General features: G+C 41.7%; 1 protein-coding gene across 4 annotated transcripts; it reads right to left on the reverse strand.

Annotated features, from left to right (window-relative positions):
- Window positions 1-623: 623 nt before the first annotated feature.
- LOC100383058 (uncharacterized) lies at window positions 624-15196 on the reverse strand. Of its 4 annotated transcripts, none has more exons than XM_008653469.3 (32): window positions 14729-15196; window positions 14468-14634; window positions 9865-9986; window positions 9725-9783; window positions 9283-9340; window positions 9105-9189; window positions 8811-9014; window positions 8661-8719; window positions 8481-8550; window positions 8328-8396; window positions 8129-8251; window positions 7957-8010; window positions 7764-7852; window positions 7545-7641; window positions 7337-7435; window positions 7052-7255; window positions 6838-6948; window positions 6546-6730; window positions 5836-6459; window positions 5315-5732; window positions 4965-5204; window positions 4729-4852; window positions 4468-4616; window positions 4023-4379; window positions 3702-3868; window positions 3407-3618; window positions 3138-3283; window positions 2230-2343; window positions 1786-1922; window positions 1422-1710; window positions 1219-1314; window positions 624-1124 (listed from the first exon to the last, which is right to left on the reverse strand). In XM_008653469.3, the coding sequence occupies exons 1-32, from the start codon at window positions 14841-14843 to the stop codon at window positions 1062-1064; spliced, it is 5106 nt and encodes a 1701-aa protein (XP_008651691.1). In that variant the 5' UTR covers window positions 14844-15196; the 3' UTR covers window positions 624-1061. The 4 variants fall into 4 exon arrangements, with proteins under 4 accessions (XP_008651691.1, XP_023156318.1, XP_023156317.1 ...); XM_023300550.2 differs by having other exon boundaries at window positions 8640-8719; window positions 14729-15182; XM_023300549.2 differs by having other exon boundaries at window positions 3138-3301; window positions 8640-8719; window positions 14729-15182.
- Window positions 15197-15400: the final 204 nt, after the last annotated feature.

Raw genomic sequence — 15400 nt, forward strand, 5'->3', positions numbered from 1 at the left:
TGTGTCATGTCCGATCTAGGTTGGTACCGATTGGACGATTGGACAATCTAACGTCCGATCTAACCGACTGACGCCAGCTCCAACACGGAGTTTATTGTTCGAACTGACTGATCAGTAGACTCGGTTAAGACCAGATCGGTCGGTATCGACCAATCTACATGCCACATCAACGGTCCATGTCTCCGAGTGATAGACCTAGCCTTAACCAAAAAATGATGTGGCGGAGCCTGCAAATGCTATGTTTTGTATCATGAGTATTTCATGATGTTGACAGTAGTACAATCAAACATTCTGGCCATATTATAGTGACCCGAGTCTCGCAACCTGTTCACTTGGGTTGGTGTTGGTCATTGTGGATTTATCGGTCTTGCCGATTCGTTCTACAGCGATCAATTCTAGTACACAAGATGAAGTATCAATATTCAATACACAATATGCTGCATTCACCTTGACCGTCTCGGATTCTCAATAGATGATTGAAAATACGAAACCAAATAAACAATTTGCAATGCGCCTGCTGTGGCAGCAAATGAATGGTTGGATTCGCTTGACTTATCGGATTCTCCACAGGTGACTGAAAATATGGAAACCCGATAAATGCACCTGCTTTAATGGAAAATACAGAAAATAATGATATATGCATTGCTTTCAACTACGGAATATCAAACAATGCATGAACCCAATACGGACAAGACACTAGTACCAGCAGATAAATGCACCGTCATGTCAACATTACAGCAACTTGGAGGACAAAGGGAATTTGCCAACGCAATTCTGCAAGTCAGACAAGGCTATACATCAGGACCTCACTTTATTAGACGCACAAAAACGAGGCTTGCCGCAAATAATCTACTATTGCCATAAAATAACAACAGGCCTCAAGTACAATGTCCTGAACAATGCGTACATGTCACCAACACTACTCTACTGTATAATGGAAGCATCATCCCTTGTGTCATCCAAGTCGCTAGGGAAAACACGGTGCTCCATGTTTGCACAAAAATGCTGATGACGAATATATTCCAACAAGATATATGCAACGGAGGAAATACTGCCATACTTCAGGACATGAGTGGAGTAAGCTGTTTGCTAAAGAGATCACCAAGGGCTCCACGAACATCCATCTGAAGTGTAACCACAAATTAAAGCTCTGGCGTTATCACATGTTTCGTTGATGGTACCTAGAATTCTAGAAACTAAACCTGAGAAAGTATGTACCTGATCACAACAGATAAGTTTGGTAATTAATGGATAGAACTCTTTCAGGTGCCTTTTGAAGATCTGAGCATCCATGATGCACATTCCTTTCAAAACCTGAAATGCAAACATAATTTCATCTCAGAGCATAAACAGATTATCCTAAAATATGGTCAAGAATTTCAAAAGAGCTAACATAAAGCTTACGGGATCCAGATATATACCTTGACAATAACAGGTGCCCGTAAGTCTAATACACGATGTATGTCTGCACTGGCAGCCTCCCCAGTGCTAGGCTGTAAATCAGACGCCTCTTTCAAAACCTGTCCGCAAAAAGAAACCAGCTTCCCTTCTGCTAGGTACTTGATCTTTTCCTGGTCATCAGATTCCACATTTAAACCATTTGTTTCCTCAATGGAGTCCTTTTCATCCTGCTCCACTGTTGATTTATGGAGGATATCTAAATAAATCGTTGTTCCAGCTAGTTCTTGCCGGAGAAGATTCAGTGGAGGTCTACACAAATTTAAGATGTTAGAAACTGATTCCTAGATAACCAAAAGCAAAAATGCTTTGGTCTTCAGGTCTTACCTTTCTGGAGGTATATGGTGCATCCTCGTCCGAAGATTTGAAGGTGAGTTATATGAAGAAGCAAATTCTAGGAGTGAGAGCAAGATATCCATTATTGCTATCTGCTGTGTAGCTTTTAGCCTGCTCCAATACTTCTTCTGAAATGTTCCATCCATAGTTAGTCACAGTACATCAACCCAAGTAGGGCTGGCTAATATATTAGGGCGATGAATTCCTTAGGCTATCTCCAACAGCTCTCCTATCCCACCTCCTATTTCAAACTCCACTCTGTCTACAGTGCAAAACAGTGTTTTACACGATCTACTGGACACAGCCTTACTTGCTACTAGAATTTTGAGGGTCCTCAACTGTATAGCAGACAAGGTGCGTCCAGATCCACATTGTCAGAAAGACCATGGATGGACTCAAATCTAAGAGCATGCATATAAAGTGGAAACTGCTTACCTGTATGCTCTCAATTGCCCCAAGCAGCAGTAACTGTGTAATACATTTGCTCCTGACAGTTTCCATCATAGGGCTTTCTTCCTCTTCAGCCTTGTCAGCCTCATCATCAGGGGCCTAGATAAACAAGCACAAAGCCAGAGGAGAAAATATCAGTACTTTCATACTAGGCACACTAAGAAATGTTCATGGCTACCTTTTGGATGCCAGATGAGTTACCAAATATGAGGGTTAGAACAGCTAAACAAAGCTCATATGAGCTAAAGCAGCTTCAGCTTTCAACAACATTTTTTTTGGAAGATTAGAATAGCAGAGAGTTTAGTAAAACTAACTTCAAAATTTATTCAAAATAATACATTGAAGACTAATGAAGACCCATACAATTGGCTGTCACAATAATAGAGTAGCATAATATAAGTTCATTAACCATACATGGTATCATTATAATTATGAGTATCATTATAATTATGAGTATCATTATAATTATGAGTTCATGTGATACATCTCTTGCTCACATAGGATTCAAGTGTCAGCGAGTAAACATATAAACTAATACAAAATACTAGCATTCTTTGTGAGATGGATCAAAACAAAATTTGAGAAAAGACCAAATGAAGCAATTTTTTTCTAGGAATGTGTGGTCAAATACCTATTGATACGTAGAATCGTAGATACACCAAGCTACAAGCAACTACTCCCTCCGTTCCAAATCATAAGTCTTTTGGCTTTTCTAAGTGCAGAGCTTTTGCTATGTGTCTAGATATATGCAATGTCTAGATACCTAGCAAAAAAGCTATGTACCTAAGCGACTTATAATTTAGAACAGAGGGAGCACTAGACTACTGATGCCCAAACCATAGTACCTATGACCTATCAACATGTGCTGGATGGAGGAAAGAGCATACATATACCTTCACAGGTGAGGGTGGAGCAATATCATCTGTTCGACCTTTTGATTTGGACGTAAGACTTCTGACCAAAATATTATCCATCATATTGCCCATAATTCTTTGTCCAAAGCTTTGGCCACGTGGGAAAACGGCAGGTTGTGTTCTCCCTGATGGTGACGGTAAATCTAGATAAATGCATAAATTTTGTAAACCTTTCATGTTCCAATCTGTATGGAATTTACTAAATTAGTGCATAAAAACAGCGATATGAACACCTCAGATCATGATACCTTCTGAATTCTCCAGGATAGTTTGCAGACCTGCCTCTGGATGATTATGCTCACCATTATTACTGTCACTGATGGAGGGTTCCCCCTGGCTGTCAAGGTAACTATTGCCTTGTGCATTGCTTTCTTCTCTTGAAAGTAACTGCTGGTGTTTTGATTTCTGAAATCTTAATGAATTGAGCAATTCAAGAGGCTGTGTTGTGTATGATGCATCCCTGACAAGTGATATCAACAGTGACAAATAAATAAATAATGGAAAGGTAAAAAAAATTGGTACGAACAAAATTTCAGAAAATACCTAATACTCTTTAATAATGTATCCCAATCACCATCACTGAACTGGTGACCACCAACTTCAATCAGATGAACTAAAGCGCCAAGAGCAATTGAAACGACAGTTTGGTCTGTTTTTTTCGCACATTCAAGCAGCAAACTGAGAAGAGGTGGAAGCATAAAGGATACCTCCTGTGTAAATGCCACAATCAGACGATGACCAACCAAACAAGTTTCAGTCTGATGTCTATGGAATGTAGGGGATGACCAGTTTCATCACACTGATATTCTGAATTATGCAAAGGATGTCATTGAAGCAACTAAAAGGAAGCACAATATAAGTTACCTTATAGAATGTATTGAAAAGGTTGCAGATTAACTGCAGTGAATGAATGCTAGTATCACGAAGCCAATCATCCCCAGAAGAAGAAAGTCCATCCCTCCCAGCATGCCTTACATGATCAAAAATTGGAAATAGTACACGATGAAAAATACTCTCCCAGAAGGGAGAAGAGAACTTATGTCCTCTTTCATTCAACAAATCAAACAACACTTCCAGTGCACAATGTCTGACTTCTGGTCTAGAGTCCAAAGTCAAATCAGACAAACCAGCTAGCATAGGAAACCAGTAATGCTCAGACACATCAAAATTGGCCTCTGGAACAACATCAATAGGTTTAACAGCACCGCCTGGAATGAATCCCTGTACAATAAAGATAAATGAGAGTGAATACAAAAGGTCGTCCCCAGTTCTCATAAATATGTAGGTGATGGTTACAGATAATCTGTACCTCTGCCAAACGATCTTCACATATACGCAGGAGAGCAATAGCCTTCAAACTAATCCGAGGAGTGCACTTGTTATTTGCAAAACCAATAAGACAGTTGACACAATCCATGAAGCAATCACCAACGACTTGATCAAAATGTTCCAAGATAACTGTAAGACACCGTTTCATTCACAAAGTCAGCCAATAAAATTTCAAGATAGGTTGTAGGATATAAGGTGGGTAAGGTACTTTACGAGCTAGCTATATAAATTCCTTATTTACCTTGTTCTACATTTTCAAAAGCACTCTCAACAATTGATTCATCCTCGTCATCAGCCGCTGCAGTAAATATCATGAATACACAACGCCACCCTGACTTTATGCTGCCAACTTTTGACTTGATCAACTACATGTACATCCAGCAAAGTTTTTATATGTAGCATCATTTGATAAGAAACACCAGATCATTACATTTCATAGATTTATAGATGTGTCAAAATTCATGCATATGGACATACCTGAACAATGCAATCAACAATTAAACCTCGGATTTTTGAGTTGTGACTATTCCTCATTAAAATGACAAAGGGTTTCAGTATGTCGCTCTGAAATGTGAAGTTGTTTAATTCAGCACGCTCCAAGTACTTCATACCAAGTTGTCTTAGCGAATCAATGGCATACATTGCAACTTTCTCCTCGTGGTGGCTTCCAGCAGCAATAAAATGCTGGGCCAACACAGACCAGATTCTAGCCCACACCTACATTTCCATGTATAAATGTTAACACCAGCTTATTTATTACTTCACACAATTACTGTCTACGAAAAATGGTATAAAATGAATGGCGCAGAGAACAAGAAACAGCATACCAGCCGTATGCGAGCCATGTTATAATAGCTTATCTCTACAAGCTTCTGCAAGCTAAAGACACGAGCAGGTGTTTGTTTTAGCTCTTCAGCAGAAACGCCACAAAGGGCGGTGAAGAATTCAACAATTGAATCACTTGGCAGTTTTACACTGTTTACAAAGATTTGTTCAGCAGGCTTCCCAGCCAACTCTTTCAGCGATTGGACTACAGAATCCCTTGATATTTGATTTGATCCCAGCATTACAGTTGCAGAAATTGAAGGATTTGAAGTGATATATTCGAGTCTCGATACACATTCTAAAACAGCATTCCAAGTATCTTGTAAAGCATCCATATCAGTGTCAGCTAAACCAAGAAGAGTCTTCAGTGCCTCGACATTTTTACTACGCATCTCCTTGGGAGCATGCAAAAATGTAAACCTGCAAAACGATTATGAACGAAAAGGGTAGCATTATATTCATATTGATATATGAAAAGTATATGCAGTTGCATCATATGAAGAAGTTCAAAGGATAAACCTACCTCACTAAGGACGTCAAGAAAGCATAGCGCATGGTGTCCATCCCAAGAACACGAGTAAGATGGATACCAGCACGAAACCCTTCCATGCATGATACAACCCTAGGCTTACTGTCACCTTCCTCCATGGTCACAGAAAATGTTGCAAGCAAAGGCCATCCTACAGCTTCAAGCATTGGCCTAACAAGCTCCACCTGCTGTGCAACGTGAAAAACACCTTTCTTCTGTCCCTGGTTCCTGAAAAGTGCCTGTGTCTGTTTGATGATCTTTTCACTCTCAGCCTTTGTATCGCTAGCTGACTTCAGTCTTGGAAGGGCTAAATTGAGGATATTGACAAGACGGCCTGTTTCTTCTGTTTCAGGTCTCTTTGTGGTTTTTGAAGTATCATGAGAATCATCTTTTATCTTTATCTCTTCCTTGACAATGGAATCATAAATTTCTTCCAAGAGCTCCTTTGGGGCACATTCTTCTGCATCACTCGCAGTGTTCATACGAACAAAATCTGATTTTGACATCTTAGGCCACACCATTGGATTGTGTGCATCAGTATTCAACATTATAACAGCATAAGCAAGAACATAAGCAGTATCTGCATTTTTGAAAAGCTCAGGATTATCAGCACAGTACCTGCAAATAAACATATCAGTATCTGAGGGTGACGGGGGCAAAATCTTAAAGAAATTTGTGTTTTCTATAAGTACATATAAACCTACCGCTCAGCAAACTTTTCCATTATGCGATCTATCTTCTGTGCCTCACCGGGAAGGCGAAATCCTTTCAGGAACTCACGAATTGCAGCATCAAACTTCAATCCTGAAAACTTCATGGAGTCAACATAGGCATGCATCACAGCAAGAGGGAACTCCTCATGCTGTCCCAAGTACTCACCAATCATAACCTGCATATAGCTAACAAAAGTTAGATGTGTGTACACCCTTTTGACAAATAACATTAAATAACAGTTATATTGTTACAGCAAGACACTCAATGAAATTTTGAAATCACCTTATCCAGGCCCGGGTTGCTCTTGAGAAACTGAGCTACAGATGATGCCTTATTTTCTATCAATTTATTTGACAACAAATATTCAATCCCTTTAGTTGGTTTACGATTAAACTGCAAAAGATTAAGGCGAAGGTGTCAGCTACGAACTAAAACAATCAAGAAACAATGTGATATTTCAGTTCTGAATTGATTAAGAAAACTGCAGGCATCCCACCTCTGAGATTGCAGCCTCCAGTGTCGACTTATGAGCTTTGGCTCTCTCAAACTGATTCCGAACATCCTCTTGGCTCTTCATCTCATCAGTTGTCACGCTCCTTGAAGCATCCCCTTCATGAGATTCAACAATGCTCCCTTGCTTTAAGGAATATCTTCGAAGTTGCTCCCAAACAGCCAATGACTTCAGAATACTCACCAAACACTGCAATCCAAAATCTTCATGTAAAACTAACAATAAACAAGATATTATAAAGGAGGCCATTGTAACCTAAATCATAGTAACCTGGAGAGACGAGCCTTTTACAGAAACTGTCTGGGATGACACAATGGAGTTAGTATCAGCAATTTGAGACCCTTGTGCTATTCTTGAGAGTGCACTAACCTGGTAGGAGATAGATTATCAGTCAGATGTGTTGCAAGCCAAAGAAAAAAACACATTTTATGAGAAATTCAGAAGCTATGTTTTCTGGACATTTAAAAAATATGATTACCGTGCGTTCAAAAAGATTTGGTCCCTCAAGATCACAGTCATAGTTCACAAACACATCTGCAAGCATTTGGGGATCTTTGCAAACTTTCTCCAACATCCTGATTCGAAATCAGTCCAATAACATCAAACAAAAATGTACCAGATGTCTCGAATGACCAAACTGTGTCTGTTCGCACATTATGCATACAGCTGGGATTCCATAAGGGAAAAGAATAGTCACCTAAGAACACTAGCCTTCTGGCTGAGGGAGCTATCAGAGCTATCCAAAGACCTTAAAACTATCAGAGGAAAGAAGACACCAATTTCCCCCTGCACCAATATTTGAAAAAAAACAAAGAATGTAATGTTACTAAAAGCAACACAACACAACAAACAATATTTCCATCCATGACTCCTCTTAATAATAATTTTACCTTCAGACTCTCTCTAAAACGGAGCAACAGAACTGAAAATATACCGCAAGCATACTGTAATAAAAGAAGAGAAGTCAACTTAACATGATAGTCCACTTTTATTACAGAAATGATGAGTACCGTTACACCAGGTATGATAAAAACCAAAACTGAATGAATTTCAAATTTTCACCTGAAAAACAACTGGAGATGAAGTGACAGATGCTCGCAGAAGAGCATATGAAAGATATGCTTTAACCGAATCAATGAAGTGGAAATTTTTTGTGAATGCGTTGCTGACTCCCTCTAGCAATCCCTGAAGAGAATGGCTACGAATAAAATCAAAACAAAGAAAAAAATAAAAATAAGCAACCTCAAAGAAGTAAGCTAACCTGGAGCAGTTCAAGTGATAGCAGCCTTGTCTTGGTAGCAACTTCATCACTTTCTTCTTTCATGCTCATCTAAAAGGATAACACAACATAGTTAGGATATAATTGTTACTTTCTTATAGCTCCGACTAAAGTAACATTACTAAAGCAACCAACCTTGCAAAGAGTTCGAAAGAGCAATAGTGCATCCCGCTGTATTATGTTCACAGTGTCCAGGTCAATTCCACTGGAAAAACAGAAGAGGGGAGGGGCAAAGGTAATTAGCTACTGCCACATCTGAGTCCCGGATGCATCACCTTAGAGATGCAAAAAAACCTTAGTACAAGCTTAACAAACCGTGACACTTTCTTCCCATCTTCAAGTTCAACAGCCTTGTCTAGAACAGCTTCCAGCCCCTGTAAAAGATCTCTTGTAATTAGATGGAACCAATGCAATACCTAAGACACGTTTGAAAGTTCCAAGAGCAACGAGATCCAGTTTCAGTACCTTAATATCTGCTCCACCAGCAAGATTCTGAAGCTCTTCAACAGATGTTGGAGGTGCTTCAGAAGGCCGATTCATAGACAATGCATCTCCCGGAGTAACTTTTTCCTCATCTTGGCCATCGGTAGATATTTCTCCATTTTCAGATTCATTTGTGATAGATGAAGGTGTATCTTTAACCACAGAGCTTGCAGGCAATACAGAAACCTGGAACCAAGAAAGTAAAATAATACCTAGAGAAACAACCTCAATGAATCATTTTCCTAGGCACAAGATAAGATATGTGGAATTCTTTACCTGCTCAGATTCCATTCTCCTGAATACAATGCTGATCATCTGGGTTAACATAGCCTTTGAGGTAGCCTGGTTCACAGGGCTCTTGCTAACAAAATACAAATGAATAAATTATCATACATGGTCCAAAGGGCAACAAGGCAACATACTGCAAACAAGAAGGTAGTGATATAACAGGTACCTATTAAGAGCAATGTTATAGCATACTCTAATGACCCCAAGCAATGGCTCTCCATGAACTGCATTCCAAAAAACAGAATCAAACACAAAAGATGAATTGTGTTTTGCAGCTTACATTGTACTTTAACATAGAAATATATCTACATGCAGAACTACTTTGGCCCCACTGGCTTTGTTACAGTAAAATATAAGAATTTATAAACAACTTGCAACTTATTTCCTTATATGATTTTCATACACTTACAGATACAGAAAAAAAAAATGAGAACGAACATTGTCCAAATTAATACAGGCATGTTGCAGTGTTGTGCATAAGCTTAACCGGTTAATGCATGATGTTATTATTTATAAGCTCATATCTCATAAATGCATTTTTAAAAAAACAGCATTAGCTAAACTTACCTAATAAAAATACGAGTAGAGAATATGCTTGTAAAAATTACCTCTAAACCTATTTGAAGCAACAGCATTGAGAAGCACTTTCAAGACTTGGAGAACAGTACTACAGTACATAGAACCATACTCATGTTAGTACTTGTGCAAAAGTGTGACACGGCATTATCTCGGTTAATGTGATGCATACCTGTCAGAGGATGTGTTATCAACGCAACCACATACCATGTTCAAGATGTCTGTAAATATTGGGGAGTTTTTACCACCTTCTAAACCAGGATCGCCTTCTAAATGGTCATAAGCAATAAGTTTCTGGTAACAGAAATTGAACAACTCAATCAGAATGGATTGTTGATGATGTGTCATCTAATATTGCGGTTTTATAAAACAAAAAAGGCGGTATAGATATATTAGCGGACTGACTTCCTTGAGTCGTTTCAACATAGCCGGTCCCAAGCCCGGTAAAGGAGGAGGGTTGTGTTAGGTCCGGCAAACCAACGTAAAAAACCAGCCAAATCTTATGGAGATGAAACCACAAAGAAAACCGTTGGGGCGTAACCCTCTTAGCGACGCGCCATATCGGAACCCGGGTATGGTGTTAAATGAGCAAGGGCCGGGTCGTCACCCCTCAAGTGACGCGCTGTCTCTTGATCTGGAGTCGGTGATAAGTGAGCAAGGATCGGGTCGTCGCATCCTTAGTGGCGCGCTACATCGGCGCCCGGGTGTAGTGAAAAATGAGCAAGGGTCTTTGCATCTTCCTCGGCGGGTGCGAAGGGTAAGGAAGCTAGTCGAGCCAACTAGGGTCCGTGTAGGCAGTTGGAACGTAGGTTCCTTAACAGGTAAGTTACGAGAAATAGTTGACGTTGTGGTGAGGAGACGGGTAAATATTTTATGCGTTCAAGAGACCAAGTGGAAGGGACAGAAGGCGAAGGAAGTGGAAGGTACAGGTTTCAAGTTGTGGTACACGGGGACTGCAACAAACAAGAATGGAGTAGGCGTCTTGATCGACAAGAGCCTCAAAGATGGGGTAGTAGATGTTAAGAGGGTAGGAGATAGAATCATCCTAGTCAAGCTGGTCATTGGAGACTTGGTTCTCAATGTTATCAGCGCGTATGCTCCTCAAGTAGGCCTTAATGAGAACTCAAAGAGAGAGTTCTGGGAAGGCCTGGAGGACATGGTTAGTAGTGTGCCAGTTGGCGAGAAGCTCTTCATAGGAGGAGATCTCAATGGCCATGTGGGTACATCTAGCACCAGTTTCGAGGGTGTACATGGAGGCTTCGGCTTTGGGACTAGGAATCAAGAAGGAGAGGAAATCCTGAACTTTGCCCTAGCCTATGACATGTTTATAGCAAACACTTTCTTTAAGAAGAGGCAATCCCACCTGGTGACCTTCAGTAGTGGCCAACACACTAGCCAGATTGATTTCGTCCTCTTGAGAAAAGAGGACAGGCATGCCTGCTTAGATTGCAAGGTTATACCTGGAGAGTGTGTGGTAACCCAACATAAGCTTGTCGTTGCTGACTTCCGTTTTAAGATTCGTTTACAACGAAATAAGCATAACAAGGTCACTAGAACAAAGTGGTGGAAGCTTAAAGGGGATGTGGCCCAAACTTTCAAGAAGAGAGTTATCGAGGAGGGCCCTTGGGCAGGAGAGGAAGACGCAAATATCATGTGGAGGAAGATGGCGACATGCATCCGAAAGATAGCTTCAGAAGAGTTTGGGTTGAGTCAAGGGAACAGAAGGGAAGTTAAAGACACTTGGTGGTGGAACGAAGATGTCCAAAAGGCTATCAAGGAGAAGAAAGATTGCTACAAACGCTTACATCATGACAAGTGTGCAGAAAACATAGAGAAGTACAGGATAGCGAAGAAGTCTGCAAAGCGAGCGGTTAGTAGAGCCCGGGGTCAAGCCTATGACGACCTTTATCAACGGCTGGACACAAAGCAGGGAGAAAAGGATATCTATAGGATGGCCAAGATTCGTGAAAGGAAGACAAGGGATGTCAACCAAGTCAAATGCATCAAGGACGAAGCAAACCAACTATTAGTGAAGAGTGAAGAGATCAAGAACAGATGGAAGGAGTACTTCAACAAATTGTTCAATGGAGGGAATGAGAGTGCTACAATAGAATTGGACGAACCATTCGATGACAACAACAGGGGTTTTGTACGAAGGATACAAGAATATGAAGTTAAGGAGGCGCTAAAAAGGATGAAGGTAGGAAAGGCGATGGGCCCTGATGGTATCCCTATCGAGGTATGGAGATGTCTTGGAGACATAGCGATAGTATGGCTGACTAAGCTTTTCAACACCATCTTTCGGGCAAACAGAATGCCCGACGAGTGGCGGCGGAGTACATTAGTACCAATCTTCAAGAACAAAGGAGATGTTCAAAGTTGTACTAATTACCGTGGAATTAAGCTCATGAGCCATACAATGAAGCTATGGGAGAGAGTCATTGAACACCGCCTGCGAAAGATGACGAGCGTGACCCAAAATCAGTTTGGTTTCATGCCCGGGAGATCAACTATGGAGGCCATTTTCTTACTAAGACAACTTATGGAGAGATTCAGAGAACAAAAGAAAGACCTGCATATGGTCTTCATAGACTTGGAGAAGGCTTATGACAAAGTACCTAGGAGTGTAATGTGGTGGGCCTTGGAAAAACACAAAGTAGCAACAAAGTACATTAATCTTATTAAAGATATGTACACTAATGTTGTGACAAGTGTCCGAACAAGTGATGGAGACACCGATGACTTTCCAATTAACATAGGACTACATCAAGGGTCGGCTTTGAGCCCTTATCTTTTCGCTTTGGTGATAGATGAGGTCACAAGGGACATACAAGGAGTTTTACCGTGGTGTATGCTTTTTGCCGATGATGTGGTACTTATTGAGGAGAGTAGGAGTGGTGTTTCTCAAAAGTTGGAATTGTGGAGGCAGACGCTGGAAGCAAAAGGTTTTAGGCTTAGTAGGTCTAAAACAGAGTATATGAAGTGTGATTTCAGTGCCATGGGGTATGAGGATGGCGATGTTAGTCTTGATGGGCAAGTGGTACCCAAGAAAGACACTTTTCGTTACTTAGGATCAATGCTTCAAAAGGAGGGAGACATCGATGAGGATGTCAGTCATAGAATTAAAGCCGGATGGTTGAAGTGGCGACAAGCTGCGGGTGTCTTATGCGACCACCGGGTGCCACACAAACTAAAAGGCAAATTCTACAGGACAGCAATCCGGCCGGCTATGTTGTATGGAGCAGAATGTTGGCCCACTAAAAGACGACATGTCCAACAACTAAGTGTGGCAGAGATGCGTATGTTGCGCTGGATATGTGGCCACACAAGGAGAGATCGAGTCCGGAATGATGATATACGAGAGAGAGTAGGAGTGGCGCCAATTGAGGAGAAGCTTATGCAACATCGCTTGAGATGGTTTGGACATATCCAACGAAGACCTGAAGAGGCACCAGTGCATATCGGAATAATTAGGCGTCCCGAAAATGTGAAGAGAGGTAGAGGTCGACCAACTTTGACGTGGACAGAGGCTGTGAAGAGAGACCTGAAGGAGTGGAATATTGACAAAGAGCTCGCCGCAGATAGGAAGGGGTGGAAGTGTGCAATTCACGTGCCAGAACCCTGATTGATAGTTTCGCTTTTCCTCCTTAATCGTTTGACCTTTTCTTGTGTCCATTTTAGATCTTGCTGGTCCTTGTGGGTTTTATCTCTTTTATGTGTTTCCCCGTTTCGTTGTTTTCGGTTCTCCTTTGCCTTTGTTTCCCTTTTCTGTTCTTTGGGGGTTGAGCTCTGAGGTTTTCATACGGGGTTTTATCTCTAGCCTACCCCAACGTGCTTGGGACAAAAAGGCTTTGTTGTTGTTGTTGTATCCGTGGTTCAAAATGAAATGTGGTGGAAAAGAAGCAGAAAATAGCACATTGATCTGAACTGCTTTGCAACTATCGCAAAACCCACACTTTTAAGGGAGTGCTTGTTTGGGATTATAATCTGTCCAGATTATACAATCCAACAACTTCTGAACTATGTAGTTCAAAAGTTGTTGGATTGTATAATCTAGGCAGATTATAATCCCAAACAAACACCCCCTAACTCTACCTTAAGTAATTTAGCACTCCCCAAACTTTTGAGCACATGGTATAAGGGAACAAATATGGAAATTTGATTTATGGATGAATTGTGAGCAAGATAAGAAGGCACCCAATGACCAAATCTCACGTCTGTGTAAGTGTGTGTGCAATTACTGCACAAGGGTCCAAATTCAGTGTTACATGAGATGTATATGATGGCAACACAGAACTTAAATGGACGTATCTATACATCATATTTCTGAATATTAGATAATGCATAGCATAGCATCCTATCATATTGAACCATGTCAATGCAAAATGCATATTGATGTATCAACTTAATGTCTACACAGCTGCTTGTTCATACTGCACACTCATTTTACCATCCTGATTCCTGAGTTCTATCATCTTCATATGACAACAGTCTGTTGCATCATAATATTCCCAAAATCGTAAATAAGTCAAATAGCATAAACCTGGAACTATCTACCATCTCTAGCCCAAACAACCAAATTCGGGGACTTGACTCTGCACGTACAAAATGAGGACTGGTCGATGCGAGTACGTACCCTAGACAATGACATGTGTTTCTAGCCTGCTAACGTCCAAAGCATCCATGGTAACGTCTGACGCTTCATGAGCCTCAGGCATGCAGGCAAGGAAAGGAATAGCAGAAACGGGATAATGATTATGATGATTAGTAATTACGTGGAGGCAGTCGAGCGCGGGCTCGACGAGCTTGACGTGCTTGGTCTCGACGGCGAGGCGGAGCGGCTGCAGCACCAGCTCGGCCTGCGGTCCGTCGAGCACGCGCCCAGCCGACGCGAGCGCCTCCGTGATGACCGCGCCCTCCGCCGTAGCCCCCTTGATGCTATCTGCAACGACACGAACCACCGCAGCTCCATCATCAACCACCACGAAATCCCAATGCGCGGGAGGAGAGGGAGGAAAGAGGCCGCACGCACGCACCGAGGTATGACTGGATGGATTGCTGCAGCGCGGCGAACTTGCCGCGGTTGGCGGCGCACTCCTTGAGCATGGCCTCGAACGCCCGCGTGACGAACCCACCTGCAGCGCCGGCCATGACCACGGATCTCAGCTCCGGACGCGGGGACGGGGAGAGGGACGGAGTGGTTAGATCCGAGGAGGGGGAATGGACATAGGAGAGGAACGGAGAGGGCGCGAGATCTGGATTGGGTGCAAGATCTGGAGGAGGAGACCGAGAGCCCCCGCTGCTGTCCTCGGCTCGGCGGGGGCGGATCGGACCTGGTTGTCTCGCACGCACGCACGCTCGCTCGGCTGATTTGTCTTCAGAAGCTTTCACAGTTTCAGCAGGCAGATCGCCAGGACCATCTCTGATTTTCTGTTTTTTTTTTACGCAGGCATATGCTTGCCTTGTCGCGGCGTACTGGGTACTGTCGTGTGCTCGGGTAGTCGGTACTCGGTACTGTGATAAAGATTGTTCGTGTTTTATTTAAAACTAAGGTTATAGAGAGTTAATCGTGTATAGGGTCGTTTAAAACATTATTTTTTATTGTATTTATATAGTAAAGTTTAAAAAATATATTTCTACTGCTCTATAGGTTGATACGAGGGCGTTCATCGGTATCATCACGGCTCCGCCTTCGCCCTCCCCCCGCC

This window comes from Zea mays, chromosome 7 (assembly GCF_902167145.1).
Source record: "Zea mays cultivar B73 chromosome 7, Zm-B73-REFERENCE-NAM-5.0, whole genome shotgun sequence".
NCBI classification, from domain to species: Eukaryota; Viridiplantae; Streptophyta; class Magnoliopsida; order Poales; family Poaceae; genus Zea; species Zea mays.